The sequence below is a fragment of the Mus pahari genome, chromosome 2, assembly GCF_900095145.1.
Source record: "Mus pahari chromosome 2, PAHARI_EIJ_v1.1, whole genome shotgun sequence".
Taxonomy (NCBI): domain Eukaryota; kingdom Metazoa; phylum Chordata; class Mammalia; order Rodentia; family Muridae; genus Mus; species Mus pahari.
Genome location: NC_034591.1, coordinates 157,601,135 through 157,618,970, shown reverse-complemented (window position 1 = coordinate 157,618,970; position 17,836 = coordinate 157,601,135). Strand labels below are relative to the sequence as shown.

The following is a 17,836-nucleotide window of genomic DNA, read 5'->3' as shown; positions in this document are numbered from 1 at the left end:
GCGTCTAGCCCTTTGGGATCTGTTTTAGCTTAATGTTACCATAATCAGTAACTTCACACAGTGTTTTAACTCAGACTATCTGAAGGTATATGTTTGCTTATATCAGGCTGTGTATTTCATTTGTCTTACTGCTGGTTATCTGCAGGGGGACCACAGGTGTGCTCCAAGTGAGCACACAGTATACAGAATGGGACTGATTGTGCATGACTTTACCAGTCCCCTTTAGAAAAGGCACATGCAGAAAAGTCTAGATTTGATGTACATGTTGCACATCTGAATTCATATAGAATTCTGGTTGAGAATCTTAATCAGGAAGGGAGAACTAGTCAGTTGATACAAGTCATCCCATGGTGCTAAAAGAAAATTGTAAGAAATTGAATTTTATCAGTGATTATTTTGCTAATCATATTTTTTCCTGTAATTGTAGGTTACAGTCACAGCAGTTGCAATAACTTTTGATAAAAACCAAGCCTTACAGACCACAAAACCCCACGTTGAAAAGTCACTACAAAGAGGTAAACTTTGAAGTCTATCAAGTAAAGTTCCCATTTGCCTGTTACAGCTTCACCTATGATAGGCTAGGGTATGGGTTTTTTGTTTCTGTTTTTGTTTTTGTTTTGTTTTGTTTGTTTGTTTTGTTTGAGACAGGGTATCTCTGTGTAGCCCTGGCTGTCCTGGAACTCACTCTGTAGACCAGGCTGGCCTCGAACTCAGAAATTTGCCTGTCTTTCCCTCTCTCAAGTGCTGGGATTGAAGGAGTGCACTACCACTGCCCGGCAATAGACTAGGGTTAAAGCTGGACCAGAGATGGTTGCTAGGTAACTGCTGTGCATCTGCCTCTCAGCCTCCACAGATAATGAAGAACTGCTGCAGTTCCCGCTGGAGCTCTGCTCAGACTCACTGCCTCCTCATCCTTCCCCAGCAGCTAAAGGTTGGTCCCCTGGGAGCCTGGGCGACATGGCAGTCTCTCTCCTCTCTGTTTCCTCAGTCAGTCTGAGAAGCCTGTCCTTCATCCCATCATTGTGTGTTGTTCTTACTTTACTTTGTAAAGAGATTTCTCTGTAAACAGTGAAGGTCATTTTTCTTATGTTCCATTCTTATACTTCAGTTTTAATAAAAGTTTTACTTTTAATTTCCCAGTGTATATATTTACGTATAGTATATTTGGTGTTTTATCTGGTAAGTTTTCTTCTAGTAGAGGTTTTTATTTGGATTTTCATAGAGTCTCCAGGGGGATGCACAGGAATGTGCTTCCATCCTTTTTAACCCCCTGAGACAGAGTTTCTCTGTGTAGCCTTGCTTGTCCTGGAGCTCCCTCTGAAGACACCATTGGCCACCAGTGCTTCCATTCTTTACACAGTGGCTGGGATGAAGGACAGTGCTTTTATAAGAAACTGATAGCTTTTAAAATAGAAGATAATCTCCCCTTAATGAGAAAACTCTTAAGTTCTGCTATCTACAGGAAAGAATGGGAGGGCTGCTTTTCTCTGTTTTCCTTTGTTTTAGTATAATTTTTATTTTGACTTTTTGAAAGTGTTCTGTCTAATCTTACATTACCTATTCAGTAAATGTAGTTTGTATTTTTTTCTAAAGTTTTTAACTGAGAAATGATTCATGTGTTATTTAATATCAAATTAGTTACTATAATCATATTTCATAACAATTGAAATTGTTTCTATGAATTTTTTATTTGGTTACAAATTATATGTAAAACAGAATGTGTGTGTGTGTGTGTGTGTGTGTGTGTGTGTGTGTTTACTAAATAAGCCATTGCATGGTATATCTGTCCATGTAGGGATATATGTTTATCTCATAGTCCATAGATTTGAAGAGATAAGCCATGTTGGAATTCTGAACTGGTAATTGCACATCTTTCTTGTGTTACCAACTTCAATCCAGTTTAGAGTGGTACAGAAAAATCTTAGCGTTCCCAGCACCCACATGGCAGCTCACAACTGTCTCAGGGGACCTGATGCCCTCTTCTGGTCTCTTTGGTTATCAGGCACACATACTCTGAACAGGATGCATGCAGAACACTTGTACACACAAAAATAAGTCTTAAAAAAAACAAAAACAAACTTCCTTGAGTTCCTTAGATTGCTCCCCCCAGTCCCCGATTTTCACGGCTCATTTGTCCTTCCTCTGCAGGAGAAACCACCCCTAAAACCTAGTCAGTAAAGGCTTAGTCTGTTGCTAATTTATAAGAATATGTTTGGAATTGGAGTGTATTTTAGCTGGACTTTAACCACATTGTCTCTACTAATTGGACTTGTAGAAGATTAGCACGACATTTGTAAGTTTGCCTTATCCATAGTGACACTTCCAAAGTGTTGAAGCCAGTTACAACTACTGCTTGTGTGGTTAGTCACTGTTGTGAAATGGTGCTGTGCATTTTGTGACCTGAAGAAGAGGGGAGGAACATCTGGCTGGAAGCCTTACATGTGTACTGCCTGGCATGCTTACTGCCTGAGGTGGAGGAAACCTGGTGGCTGATAATGGACCTCTGTCAGCCTTGGCTTCACATGTAAACCATCTCAGGTTTTACACTTCCTCTTAGCCTTTAAGTTTTCAAAATGTTTGTGTTTTCTATGTTTTGTGATTGTTAACATGTTTGTAGTATTTAAAATGTAAATGAAAGGTTGAACTTATGTCCAGTTCAGAGAGCTTCCATAATTACCAGGTTTTCCAAGAAGCTCCAGTGAGGTAAAGCAGCAAGTGAGATTCCTCTCTTAAGTTCTCAGTCCTTTTGAGCAACCCCAGCGTGGGAGCAGCTGACAAAGGGTGAGGAGTGAGGGGTTCGCTCTATAGGTTACAGCCTTGGCTCGAGGTCTTACTTAAGAAAGGGTTTCCAGAGTTAGAGAAACATGAAGTGACACCACACCACCTTCACTGCTGTCCTAAAATCAGAACTGTCATGTCTACTAATATATAAAACATACTAAAACGTGTGCCACCCAGTGATCCATGCAAAAGCTGTGCTTGCCTGGAACATGAAAACCAGCAGTGCACACTGTATCTGTCCTCTCACCCGTAGTTGTCGTAAGTTCTGGCTTGTGTTGCGTGTGTACATTGTCTTTACTTCTCTCATCCCTTCAGGAGGACATGGGATAAATACATTTTTAAAGTTATTTTAAGGTAATTTGGAAGGATTGAAGTTAAGGTAGATTATGAAAGGTTTGAAGAGTAGAGCAGTGCTCTTATAACATGATGAGTGTTTATGCGCTGTAACCGACAGTGTTGAATAGATTAGGAAGTGTGTGACAATCTAAGGTTAGCAGTGAAGAGGAGTCTGGGAGAGGAAGCCTGGAGGGTTGGGAGGAATGCTGGGGGTCTCACTTGTGTGGCTTTGCTGAGGTGACCAGCTGAGCAGGCAGAATTCTTTTAAAAAATTTTGTAAACATTGACTTCTAGTTAACAGTCATGTTCTCAAAAAAAAAAAAAAAAAAAAAAAAAAGGAATGATATTTCCCTTTATGTCAACAAGGAGAATAGTCTGAAGAGCCAAGCATGATGTGTTTATTAATAGTTGCACTTTGCTTTTAGATTAACCTTTTGTTGTTATTTATTTACTTATTGATTGGCCGATTGATTATTACCATAGGGTAAATGCCATGTACTGCTTTCATTACATGCATCTACCCTAGTTCACCAGTAGAGTAAATCAGGCCCTGATTGTCCCTCCATCTCAGTTCTCCCTTTTGTGGTGGCGTTTGGTTTTGTTTATCAAGATAACATGTTTATTGGTTTGTCTTAGATTTCTGGCTCACTCAGTGCCACCTAGATAGTTACCACCATTTGTTCGCTTTGAAATGATAATAGGTGTTGATTCAAGTTATTTCTTAAAGGTTGTCAGGATTTCCAGACAGGTCTTAGGAGGAACATACATGCTTTGGCATCACCATGAAGTGTTTCCCAGGCTGCGCTGTAAGGAGGCATGGGTAGCACAGGTTTTACACTACTGTCATAGTGGTTCAGCCTCATGTTTATGGCTCGTTTCTATACTTGTTGTTGTTGTTTTTAATAGACTTTCTTAAATGATGCATATAAAAAAGGGAAAGATTAAATATAGTAAAAATAAACAGTCTAGGACCGGGCGTGGTGGCGCATGCCTTTAATCCCAGCACTCAGGAGGCAGAGGCAGGCGGATTTCTGAGTTCGAGGCCAACCTGGTCTACAAAGTGAGTTCCAGGACAGCCAGAGCTAAACAGAGAAACCCTGTCTCGAAACAAAACAAAACAAAACAAAAGTACAGTCTAAGTGAAGATATTTGGGATAAAAGATTTTAAATGAAATTTTTCTTATAGAATGTAGATGAAATCAATAATTTTCTTCTTTAATGTTTGTAAAAGGTTAACACCGCTTTAGAAATCTGAAGGTATAAATCTTGAATATTAGTTATCATGAGCTGACAGACTTAAACAATTATAAACCACATGCTACTTTAAATATATTTCAAATATGGTAAAGTCTAATCTATTATAGAGTGATAGTTTTATTTAGATCTTGACTGTTTAATACTGTCCATAAGTTAATAGGATGACATAGTTGTATTGGTTATAAGGATGGACCAGGGCCTTTCCATTCCCTCCTGCTCCTGTCTTCATGCTGCTTGGTTCTCCCTCAGTCTCCTGCTTAGTGCAGATGCTATACCCTGCCAGGGGGACTCGGTTTAACCAGTCACTGACTACCGGAGGCAGCATGAAAATCTGTAAGCATTAGCTTTTATTTTTCCAACAAATGAGGAATGTTTCTGAATTTTTAACTGTATTTAGTAGCTCTCTATACACTATAGATACTTTTTATATATTAACAGTCTCTTAGATGTCTGCTGTCTTTGTTCTTTTTGTTTGTTTTTATTTTTTCAAGACAGGGTTTGTTTCTCTGTGTAGTCCTGGCTGTCCTGGAACTCACTCTGTAGACCAGGCTGGCCTTGAACTCAGAAATCCGCCTGCCTCTGCCTCCCGAGTGCTGGAATTAAAGGCATGCGCCACGATGCCTGGCTTGTGTTTGCTCTTTACAAATTGTATGTGTTCATTCACATTATGACCAAAGTGGTGACAGCAATAAAATAGGCTTTGTGAATAGAATAGGCTTCATGTAGTTGGATGGCCAAAGTGCTGGCAGGGGAGGGTGCTATCCCGCAGAGAATGAGAATGAGAAACTAAAGAGAGAAGCATCAGAGGTGTAATCCCAGAGCTTGTTAGTGTGAGACCCTCACTCCAAAACAAACAAACAAATGAAGGAATGAAACAAATGTAAAGCTTGGTCAAAGTGTCTGTAGCTCATCCAGGAGATGGGCTGAAGGGAGCGCCCTAGTCAACGGAGAAGCGGAGGTAGGGAGGTTTTCCTTCCTCTCTCTTCAGGGCAGCTTGAGGGGAGTGAGCTGCTGAAGAGGCAGAGTGCAAAGCAAGGAAAAAGACCTAGGCTGTAGCAGGCTCTGGGAGGAAGCATATCAGATCTGTACATTACCGGTCTTACTTTTGATTTTCCATTATAAAAAGCTATTTACATTGAAGCTTCTATTTCTATCTTCACACCTTAATAACTTACAGCTCCTATGGTGATTTCTTCATCAGTTCATCCACATCTAAGGAGGTTTCTGTCATCTTTAGATTTCTCATTAACTTAGCCATTAAGCCACTTTTTATAGATAATATTCAATCATTCATTATATTGATAAAAATGCCTGAAAGACAGTGAAATTCAGTTGTGATATAGTAACTTAAAACTTCGAGTGTTTAAATGGGAAAATAATAAAAATTGAAGACTCGGAACTGCATTCTTTTTATTCTACAAAAGAATATTATTTTAGGAATTTTTAAGACAGTAACTTTAAAAATACATTCACTTTAAAAAATTTAGAGCAAGGATGATTGATAAGTTCTAATGAGAAGTGAAAAGTCACAGGAGTTAGTGATTTGTGTTACCGCAGCCTTTGTCCAATGTGTGATACTCACCAGAAAATGGTGATTTAGAAAGAATAGAAACTTAATGCCTCAGAGTTCTGGAGGCTGGGAAGGCAGGCCTACACTAAAGTTCTATCATCTTGGAAGGGCCTTCTTACTGGGTTGTAATGTGGGGGAGACCAAACTGACCCTTGACAGTGGTACCAATTTCACTGGAGTATGTTAGTATGTACCTCGGAGGAGCTAAGCATACAGGCTATAGCTACAGCTGACAGGTGTCTCTCATTGGCTATCACAGATGCGTGAGAAGAACTGTAGAAGCACATGTCAGGAGGAGACTTGTTGCCACTGTGCCGCTGCTGTGTTGGTCACTAACGTACTCATTTCTGCTAGCCCATTCTTCACCTGCATTTGTTTTAGTCTCCACACTTGTGGATGTGCGGCTTGCTTGCTAAGTGTTGCTAGAGCAAGCTAAGAGAGTAATCTGTAGCCTTACTAGCTCTGCCTAGTTAGATTCCTAGTCTCGTATGATGGAAGACGGAAGCTTGCTCTGTGCAGGCTGACCTTTAACTGCTCACATGGGCATATGCACACATACACACACAAGTACACACACTTACACAGAAACTGTAAAAGCGTGGACTGCTGTGTGTCTTGATAACAGCTCTTTGTGGATGGAGTGGGGCTCTCATCCGCATGGGCAGTGTTTTTCTCACTCCTCAGCGTAGACGTGTGCATGGCATTGAATTCAGCTCTAGCTCCCCAGCAGACCTTGAACGGTGCTTATAAGAAGTAATGAAAGCTGTTGTGTTTGATTACTATTAACCTGGGGATGGCTTAGTGCTTTATTGTTAGGGTTACCGAGTATGTCAACAAGCCAGACTGCATACAGTTGTAGTGCCTTTTTGTTTGAGAGTCTGTTACCTGGGAAGCCAGACTATGTTGAGAAGGAGCCAGGAGTCTGAGGACTTCTGTGTCTTAGGTGTACAAATTGGACTGAAGCGCCAGAGTTCACTTGTTCCATACCAGCTGACCTTGAGCATCTCTGCAGGAGAAGAGTTAAGGTCAGAGCAAGTGTGAGTGATATCAAGTGCATTCAGAGGGCTCTGTGAATGCTGAAGAGTGTCTGTTATTCAGAGCTATTGAAGTCAGAGAACAAAGAAATCCTCCCCCTTTATAAAAGAAATAGGGGAAAAGTAGGAATTCAGAGAGAAATTCACATAGTATAAAGATCATGTAGTCTAAAACAGAGTCTCCTTCTTCCTTCATTTCCCTTTTCAAGAGCAGACACTCCTACTAGCTATGTAGAAAAAAAATGGAATATTTATTAATTATTTATTTGTTTATTTATGGTTTTTTTGAGACAGGATTTTTTTTAAAGGTTAGAAACATTTTCTTTAACTCACTTTGTACATTCATAGCATCATTGGCTGAATGACTGTTTTTGTAAATTGAAACTATGGTGTGCATTACAGCTTCATCTCCTATCAATTCCATCCCACCACATGGGCTCTCTCTCAGCATCGCTGTAACTCTTCCTGTTTCCTTTGTTGAGGCAGGATCTTATGTAGCCCAGACTGACCGGACTCACTGCATAGCTGAGGATGACTTTAAATTCCTGACCCTTCTTCCACCTTCTTCCAAATGTTGGGTTTATAAGTGTGACCCTCAGTGCTTGACTCGAAATTGTCTTCTTTACAAACACAAACATTTTTATATTGCTTTGTACCATGTCTTTTCCATTTGGCACAGTTTAGGGTATAATGGCACAGTTGCCATTAAATCAGATACAACAAGTACAGAGTTACAGAAGAGAATTTTTTTTTTTTAGTGGTTTTTACAATTATTTGAGTCATTCCTTCTTGATTCTTGAGGGAGGAGTTCACAAGATGCCTAATCTGAATTATATATTCTTTCTTTTTTTTCCTGTTAGTGGAGATCAAGTCTTAGAGCCTGCGCACACTAGGCAGTCTGCACGAAGCTATTGTACTCTACCTGTTGGTTATTTAAGACAGCCTTGAACTGTGTACGTTCTGAGTTATAGGTGTTTGTCATGACACCCAGCTCAGGTGTAACCTCTGTAATGAATACTCATGGAGTCTGCTCTCCTCAGTAGTAATTCCAGAGAACCATGGGGACCTCTAAGCCTGGAGTAGGCCGCTTGTTCTTCACGTATGTGTTGAGCCACTTCCTGTCCTGTGCAGTCTCTAGAGACTTTTAAGCTGCTGAATACGTGTCAGAACCATTCCTGCTTCTTCCTGTATTCCCATCTCCTTCTGGATTCGCTACATCCCTCAATCTGCTGAATCAGGAAGACCATACCCAGTTAGATAAGTAGTCCATGGACATTATGGTCGATGTTTAGACATGTTTGTGACATGGTACCTTCCCAGTCATCCTGTGGCCTGCACCCCTTAATCAATTCCACACTCAGAGGACTGCAACTACTGCACGTTCTCCATGTTAGCTACCAGGTACCAGGGCTGTCCCACTTAGGAGAATGTTCTGTACAAGTCAAATTTTGAGTAATTAAATTTTATAAACTTGAAAATATTGCCAAGTGACCAATACATTAGAGATAGACAATGTATTTGCTTAATTGATGAGTAAAAAAAAAAATTGGATGCCACAAATATTTTCAGTGTTACTAATGAGCTATTTTTTTTTCAGTTTTATAATTCCTTGAAACAAAAATACAAATACGCTAGTACAGAGAGAGTGAAGAGCAAAAGTAGATGAGCTATAGTGGTACTTTCACCTTTTCTCAATATCTTACACATACACAACAGATCCCCAAGACCCCAGGAGAACCTCTGCCTGGCTGCTACCCCCAAGGCTGCTAGGAAGGGTGCCATTCTAGTTGGGATTCCTAGCAATCTCTCACTTAGTTTCACAAAGGTTTGCTACCACTAGATGGAGTTGTTGATAAAGTCAGATGGTGACCTTAAGTTGACAGTGAGGAGTGTTGCAGCTAGGCAGAGGTGTTGATGTGTGTGTGGCTGGTTTCCTGCTGTGTGATGTTCCATGGTACTAGCTCTCACTCCTCCCTTAAAGCATTGCCCTCCCCAGCACACGGACCCTGTCTTCTTACCTCGTGCCATGGCTCTATTAGCATGCTACTGTTTGGAATTCCTCCAGAAATTCGCTTTGTGTTGTAATAAGCCATCATCTTGGCATAGTATTTATTAATGGGGCTAGTTTTTATATAAAGGAACTGCCATTTTATATCCTAATACTTGTGCTTGGTTTGCTTTTATAATGAAGCCATAAAGATTTACTTGCTCTGTTCTTCTGGTTTACGGAAGATATTAACAAGCAGCAGAGAAGAGCTGCTGGCTTGTCCTTGCATCCGAGCTAATGTTGTCCGTATTGTCTTATTAGAACACCTGGAGAGTGCGAACTCTAACTCAGGTATACCAGCTGCACAGAGAGGTGAGTTTGTCTGCCGAAGCACACAGTCACTGTAAGGTGTGAGGTTATAGATGAGTAGACATGCAGTTAGAGCATAGGAATGCACTGGACAGTGGAGTAGACCCCAGGAAAGGCTTTCTTGTATTTAGAAGGTTTTACAAATTCAAGTGTATTTACTTTGTTATTGCTACTTTTTACTATGAAAACGTTTTTCAAGTTTCTAAAGGTTTTGTTCTTAGCCTTTCACCATCAGCAGCAATGTAAACGTTACAGTTGGCAGAAGGGGTGCCAGCTGCTCCCCTCCTTCTTGTCAGAGGCCTTGCTGCCAGGAGTCAGACAGCAGGGCCCCTCTGGTTTTTTGCTGTTTCCAGAGTTGGGTTATTGAGGGACACTTAGTAGGAGAGGCCAGTCGTGGGGGTGGGCTTCTTTTTCTTTTTTGTTTTTGGTTTTGTTTTTGGTTTTGGTTTTGGTTTTTCCCCTTCAAGCACTTTTCAACACTTTATTATTTTTCAGTTTTGAATTTCAGCTAAAAGTAGGGAATGGGGTTGCTCATATGGGTTGATTGTGAATTGAATCATAAATTAAAATCAAATAGAAGCAACTACATTCTTATAACGAGGAGAGTGGGAACAACTGAGCAGGCTGAGTCCTCTGCCCCTGCATCGGCTGGACTGTGTTTGTCCCAGACTCCATGCAGTCTGTGTCCAGCGCTCTGCCAACCCTTACTGGGTTTGGACACTTGGCTGTCTAAAGCTCGACTGTGCACCACCTCCTGTCTGTGAGCTACAGTGAAGTTAAGTTACGTCATCAGAGCAGCGTTGTAGCGAGTACGACACGTCATCCATATTTTTCTTTGTTTTCTTTTGTTTTCTGTCTGTGTTTCCAGCAACGTCAGTTGATTACAGTTCCTTTGCAGACAGATGCAGCAGCTGGATAGAGCTCATTAAACTGAAAGCTCAGACCATAAGGCGCGGATCAATTAAGACAAGTAGGCGGATGTTTCTACCACGTTCTGATGACCTGAGAAGCGTAACCCTGACTTCGCAGTGGTGAAGGCTAGACCTTACTGCCTAGTAACGACCCTGCTGATCAGTCCTGTGTTTGAGTGTGGAAGCTGCAGGTGCTTGGTCAGGTGTGAGGAGCTGTCACAGAGCCTTTCGGTGGCTACTTTTAGCTGTAGAATGGTCTTTTAAATTTTACTTTTTATGAAAGTACACGGATGCGTATTACATCCCTGCCTAGGAGGACTCAGCCAGCTTTCTTGTTGAAGAGACACTCTTCAGGACCCAGTGCCTGCTGACAGCAAGGCTGAGGGACAGGGAACAAGTGTGCACAGAGAAAGTAGACAGTGTATCTTACTGCTGAGTCAGAGAGATCTGTGTTACGGCAGATTTTGAGGAAACCATATTTGAGTGAGTTCATATTAAAAAGGAAAAAACTTCATTTTAAAGGAAAGAATGCAAGAAGTACATCAGAATCATTTTTTAGTCCTAGAGGTGCTAAATTAGTAAGTAGGTGACCTTGGTTTCCTCCTGAGGTGGCAGGGATGATGTGACCATGTGGCTGGTTGTGAGGTTAGAAACACGGGTTTGTGTTTCTGGCTTATTGCATTTACTTAATAACTGGTGGGAACTATTTTACTGTTAACTTCCCAAAACATCTTTTAGACAGCCAAGATTGACTGTTAAGGTTTAAGTCACATGGCTGTTTAATCAAAAAAGTTTGGGAAAGACAAACAGGAATGCATTACACCTGATGTTACCCGGGCTGCCCCCAAGCCTGCAGTGATGGAGCATTCCGACAAAGGTGGAACTGCACTGGATGTCACAACTTTCACCCTCTCCTCGATAACGTGTTCCTCCAGCAGCTCCTTACTGCTCTGTGCTTTCCTGTCTCCTTCTGTAACGATCAATGTGTGTCTAGCTGCACCGCATCAACATTTTCCTTTGCAGGAATGCCATTTTCCTTCCCAAAGAATTCCATTCCAGCACCTCCTCATCTCTCTCTAAATTGCATGTGATGCATGATCATTTCTTTTCTTTCATGACATGGCTTAGTCTCACAGACAGCTGAATGTTATCACCTCTGTTTGGAAACCTTAGGGGATTACCCAGTTTGCAGTGTCTGTTCTTAATGTGTCCTTATCTTTCTCCAATTTTAGCTGTGACTGTTGAAAAAGCAAGTCCCATGGGTGATGGAAATTTCCGGAATCGCTCTGCTCCACCTTGTGCAAGTCCCACAGTTGGGGTTGTTAAGATGACGCCTCTTTCTTTCATCCCTGGAGCAAAGATAACAAAATACCTCGGCATCATTAACATGTTTTTTATTAGAGAAACTACTTCTCTCCGCGAGGTAACTTTACAAAACTTAAGGTTACACGGACACTCATGGTTTACTTTCTGATTTGTCACGTATCTAGATAGATAGATTTTTATAAACTTACCAATTTCATACAGTAGCTCACTTTACAAGAGTTGTATCTGATTTAAGCCCATTTGTATTAGTTAGGGTTTTACTGCTGTGAACAGACACCATGACCAAGGCAAGTCTTATAAAAACAACATTTAATTGGGGCTGGCTTACAGGTTCAGAGGTTCAGTCCATTATCATCAAGGCAGGAGCATGGCAGTATCCAGGCAGGCATGGTGCAGGAGGAGCTGAGAGTTCTACGTCTTCATCCAAAGGTTGCTACTGGAAGACTGACTTCCAGGCAACTGGGGTGAGAGTCTTAAGCCCACACCCACAATGACACACCTACTCCAACCAGGTCACACCTATTCCAACCAGGCCACACCTCCAGATGGTGCCACTCCCTGGGCCAAGAATATACAAACCATTACACCATTTGTTTGTAGAAGTTGTAGATCTTTGTTGTAAAACACGTAACTGTCTCCTGTATTTGATTCAGGATTTGAAACTGCACTGCCGGGACACGTGTAGGTTTCTAAGGAGGTCTTTGGGTTCTTTTGAGATATGTTTGAATAGCGGTTTTTAATAGGAATTATGATTTTTATAGTAGGTATACGGTCTAGAGGTAACCTTGTTTTGGCTCTATGGTTTCTTCCCTTTGGAAGAAGAGTGAGGCTTCCTGTTGTCACTCTCAGCAGTGCACAAGAACTCTCCTGCTGGTTCTTACTGTACATAGGAGATTGTTACACAGTGGGTATAAATTTTATATGATTGTGATTAAATTTCAAAATCAGGGCCACTCTCTTGTGCCATTTGTAACATGGGAATTTAACCTAAGTAAAAAGGAAATGATATTGTATTTTATGAGTCAAGGCTACTGAACACTTCAATATTGTGGACAGGGAAACTGACAGAGTTACTGAGATGGGAGGCCCTGTCCTCTGTGGGTTGCAGTGTCTCAGGGCCTTACGCTGTGGAAAGTGCGCGTTTCCTGAGATGACTCAGCTCTGCCTTGCTTTGTGTCAGGGAAGTCCTTGTGCTCCTGCTTCTCCACGCCACACTTCTGTCTCCAGCGCAGCGCCTGCCTATCATAGCGCAAGCACGGCTGTCTTTGTGCAAATGCATGATGAGGTCTGACAGGACAATTACTTAGGTGGATTCTTCCTTCTAAGATAATCTGTTTTATTTGTACTCTGTGTTTATGTGGAGGATAAACCATGTAGTCTCAGAACCTCTAAGTAGAGAATTAAAGTCACTTATGTTTGATAGACTGGCTTTGTTTCAAATTTGCATCGTTTTCTGTTGTTGCTCTCCAGGTGCTCCCAGGAGTGCTCCTTTAAGTTTGATCCCGTTGTGGGATGGTGGCGCTGTGGTGCTCAGGCCGGTCTCATACACGGGATCCTGTCTTCTCAGCCTCCTTAACAGTGGGGTCTGTGCACAAGCTGCCGCCACACTGCTTCCGCCATTTTCTTCCTTCCACTCCGCTGCTGTCACAGCATTCACTGTTGCTGCGTTGCTCCATGGTTGAGCTCACCGCAGCAGACACCTGCACTGTGAACTTAAGGCACAGTGTCCATGTGTGTCATTGGCTGGGAGATCCTTCTTACAGTCAGTTATGCCTCCTAGAATCCACCCTTTGCATAGACCATACTCCATCTCTGACTTCATAAGCAGAGGGTGACTGCACAGAGCTGCGCTGTGGTGTGGAGCTGAGATGGCTGATCGAATCCCGAGTTTCAACAGTTCACAAGATCACTGGGAGTTCTGCTTAGATTTATAAAAAGATGTGCTGGAGCTGGAGAGGCAACCCAGCAGTTAGAGCACTGGCTGCTCTTCAGGGGACCCGGGCTCAATTTCTAGCACCTACATGGTGGCTTACTACCATCTGAAATTCTACTTTCAAAGGATCCAATGCCACCTCCTCTCCTCTCTGGGCACCAGGCATGTATGTGGTATACAGATATAAATACAGACAGAACACCCATGCACATAAATTTTTTTTTTTTTTTCCGAGACAGGGTTTCTCTGTGTAGCTCTGGCTGTCCCGGAACTTACTCTGTAGACCAGGCTGGCCTCAAACTCGGAAATCTGCCTGCTTCTGCCTCCCAAGTGCTGAGATTAAGGGTGTGTGCCACCACTGCCCTGCCATAAACTTCTTTTAAAAAGATGTACTTAAGAAAATAATTTTGCTCCTAACAGTAGACTTCAAGTTCTCTTACTTCAATTTAATTCAGAAATTTCCATTTTGATCATCCTTAACCTCTAGTAGAATTGATAGGAAAGTTAAATTGAAAAGCATTTAAGCTATTGACTGGCTTTTCATTTCTGTTCTGTTTGTTTGTGAATACAAGTAGTTCCCCACATTACTCCTTCCGTTCCTTAGCAATGTGTGTGATGCTTCATTCTGCAATGCTGAATTATTATTAGCATAGAATGTGGAAGACGGGTGCAGCAAGTACCACCAGCGAGCTGCATGGTAATACACACGTGTGCATGGTAGTACACATGTGTAGGCCCAGCTCAGCTGAGTCCTGAGGTTCACGTCTGGTCCTGTGCAAAATCAGGATGATGGTAACGGTGCCAAAGCAGCTGCAGTGTGCAGATTCGTACAGTGCACTTGCCAGCAGCTCGAGGTCCATGTTCATTAAACACACAGTTGTGTGATAAGAGCTAGTCAGGCAGACCACAATGCCCCGAGCTTTAATGAAAGTCCTTTAAAGTCCTTACTCAGATGTGTTTAGTAAAGTGTGCTTGTTAATGAAAAAGACAAAACTTCACTCTGAGGAAAATGTAAATGGTTGTCTTTACATTAAGGTAACCTGGAATGTGTATTGTGTCCTTTGCATTTATGTATGCCCTACTCTGTGTGTGACATTGTCTGCAGGAAGGCGGAGTCAGTGGCTTTCTCCATGCTTTCATTGCTGAAGTGTTTGCCATGGTCCGAGCTCACGTTGCAGCACTGGGCGGGAACGCTGTTGTCTCCTACATTATGAAGCAGTGTGTCTTCATGGAGAACCCCAGTAAGAACCAGGTGAGACCCCAGCCCCACCTCTGTGAGGATGTCTAAGGCTGCCTCTGGCCACCCACCTCCCTTCCTTTCCACAGAAACGGCTTGTTAGAGCTTTGAGTGAGGGCACTTCCAGTGTGCTTACTGACTGCTTCCTTAACCACGCGGTTGTCACCACTCAGGTGCTGTTACACACCCCGAATGACTAGTCGTCACCCCTAGTTAAGCATTTCTGGACTTTGTGCCCTGAGCTACTGATCTGCCACTTTCTTGGTGAGCTTTTGAAATATGGATACAACTGTGTCTCCTCTCTGAGGAGACCTGAGGCACTCCTTACTCTGTGTGTGACATGTCTTGTTTGACCTGCCCTGATGGTGGAGAACATACCACAGGACAGACCGCTTATTTAATTCTACCAAAATATTACAGGGAAACTGACAGTTACTGAGATGGGAGGCCCTGTCCTCTGTGGGTTGCAGTGTCTCAGGGCCTTACGCTGTGGAAAGTGCGCGTTTCCTGAGATGACTCAGCTCTGCCTTGCTTTGTGTCAGGGAAGTCCTTGTGCTCCTGCTTCTCCACGCCACACTTCTGTCTCCAGCATGGCGCCTGCTGGCACAGCCATATTGGCAGGATTTTATATAATGTTCACTTCTGTTTAGTATTTCAAGAAAAACTAATCTATATTTTTCCTATCTTCTAGATAGTATTTATATTGTTTTTAGTATTTTCCTTTTATAAATATGATGCAGTAAGAAGTCATGTCCAAGTTTTTTCTCTAGGGGAAGTGCAGACTTTCTTGTGATTGCAGAGTGCATACTCCGTTCTGAAAGACCGACAGCCGGCTCTTCTCCAGAGCATGGGCTGTGTTGCTTTAGTGATATCCAACTTCCACCACCTTCCAATCGTGAGACATGGCCTCTTGCTGTCCCCTTATAGGTCTCTGATTAGCAGGCTGAAATACTTTGTCATGGGTGCCTGGGCTTTCTGGATTCCTTTCCCCTCTCCTGCTAGATCGTTTTTATCCTGTGGTTGACTGGCTGTACTGGATTCACTTTTTTCCCAGAGCCGTGTACAGAAGGCATATGGTCCCCCTGGCTGCAGGAGTCTGAGCTTCTGTCTACTGTTTCCACAGGCCCAGTGTCTCATAAATGTCAGTGGGGACGCGGTGGTGTTTGTTCGTGACTCTGACTTAGAGGTCATGTCATCTCAGCAGCCTGCTGCCAACTGCCAGCCCTCATGTACCGGAGAAGTTACAACCTGAGGACAGCGGCTCAGCCGAGTGAAATTCATGTGTTTCCATTGTTTGTCATCATCTTCTCAGACCGGAAGGCCCGGTGTGGGGTGGGGTACTGAGGAAGGGGGATGCGGCTGGTCAGTTTGCTGGCACATCTTGGAGACTTGAGGATTTCTGATCTTGGCATTTTGTTTGTCCAGTCTACACAGACAGGCCCCATGGATTTTGGTACCTTCAGTTATGGGAGTTATTTGTAATTTGTGTTGATTTTAATAAAATTATCATTAAAAAATTAAATGGAAAGCTTATCAAGAGTCTAGGATAGGAAGCTCCCGTGGCTTTGAAAACCAAGCAGGAATCCAAATTGCTAATGAGTCCATAGTTGATTTGAAAATGGAGGAAACTTCTGTGTATTTTCTGAAAATTACTGTGCAGATTTCTCAGTGTCTTTGTTAGCTGGACGGGTAATGTGTTTCAGCCATCTTTTAAAGGGAGGATTCTACAGTGTGTGTCTGCAGAATTGCCCGAGTGCTCTAAGGAGCTTCCTCGGGAGGGGAGGTGTCCGCACCCAGGAGCAGAGGTTGCCTCACGACTGGCTGCCCCCGTGAAGGAGGGAGGGGGCACGTCACGACTGGCTGTTGCTTGTCTAGAAGAGGCTTGGCGTCAACTGGGGAGAGACTGCTGTGGAATGTATTTAAGTAGTGAAGACACAGTCGACCTAGGAAGAACAGGATAATTTTCTAATGATATGATATTGCACTCAATAATCTTAGGGATTGGTGAGGTACACTGTTGGTATAGAGTGTGGAAAGGAGACTTGAATATGCTGTGAAGTGTTAAATGTATGTATTATGTCTTACCTATGCCAAGTACCCACTACTAAAGAGATAGCAAATCCCTCCTTTGCCCAATAAAATGTCATTATAAAACATAGGATTTTATTCTCTCAAAACAACAAATTACCCTAAAGATGAAAAGTCATCTTATTGTTACACAGGTGTCAATATTTTTCTGTATTTTGTTTATAATTTTATTTTTTAAATAAAAAGTTTATAAACAGCACATTCATAACTCTTTGCCTCTTTGGTGTGATGCATGCTTCTGAGACATTACAGTCTTTTCACCCGCACTCACCCTTCCTGAAGTCAGTAAACCTCCGCTGAGTACCTACCGCATGATGGACCTGGTCCTTAGTGTGCGTGTGCATGTGCGTGTGCGTGTGTGTGTGTGTGTGTGTGTGTGTGTGTGTGTGCTGTCCTTGTGCAATTAGGTCTTCAGCACTTGCTATTGAATGCTGTTGTTTACCTCACAGTAGCTAAGCAAGCCAGACTCCAGACTCCTTTGTCTTGCCTTGTTTTCCAGGTGGGTTTTTTTTCTTTTTTCTTTTTTTCCCTCATGGAGAAAATTGCCTTTCATTTGTAGGTGAGGGAGCAACTCTGCCTCTTTTCTGGGAGGAAACTAATATTTGTGATGCAGATAGTGAAGTTCTCTCACTTGAGCAAAACTGCTCCGGTGCAGGCACAGCTGGGTCCCAGCAGGCTTGACAGATGTGAGGGGTGTAGTAGGTATTTCTAAGGTAACAGAAGCCCCTTGTCTTCCCCAGTGTACCTTAAAGGTTGCTAAGAACCCTGGGTAGGAGCCATATAAGAGCTGTTACCAGAGATGCCTTGGATGGAGTCTTAGTCTGATAAGCTGAAACCAGGAGCCACTAGGTGAGGAGAGAGAGAGAGAGAGAGAGAGAGAGAGAGAGAGAGAGAGAGAGGAAGAGAGAAGAAGGAGAATCGAGTGCCACATTGCTCTGCGGGTCCCCAGGGACAGCATCACTGACTGCACAGTGATCAGGGTTGCTGTACTTTTGTGGGGGGGGGGG

At 42.6% G+C, this 17,836-nt stretch overlaps 1 protein-coding gene across 14 annotated transcripts in view; it reads left to right on the top strand.

The window, feature by feature from the left end:
- The window catches only part of C2cd5 (C2 calcium dependent domain containing 5), an 83,971-nt gene extending 66,941 nt beyond the window's left edge, over window positions 1-17,030 (top strand). For 7 of the 14 annotated variants that reach the window (XM_029534137.1, XM_029534118.1, XM_029534112.1 and 4 more), the window contains 7 exons: window positions 428-515; window positions 845-931; window positions 9,287-9,337; window positions 10,203-10,304; window positions 11,478-11,668; window positions 14,610-14,756; window positions 15,865-17,025. In XM_029534137.1, the coding sequence (XP_029389997.1) occupies window positions 428-515; window positions 845-931; window positions 9,287-9,337; window positions 10,203-10,304; window positions 11,478-11,668; window positions 14,610-14,756; window positions 15,865-15,993 (795 nt within the window). In that variant the 3' untranslated portion in view covers window positions 15,994-17,025. Of the gene's footprint in view, window positions 1-427; window positions 516-844; window positions 932-9,286; window positions 9,338-10,202; window positions 10,305-11,477; window positions 11,669-14,609; window positions 14,757-15,864 lie in introns of all 14 variants that reach the window. The other 7 variants (XM_021191812.1, XM_029534156.1, XM_029534164.1 and 4 more) reach the window with 3 other exon arrangements.
- The last annotated feature ends 806 nt before the right edge of the window (window positions 17,031-17,836 follow it).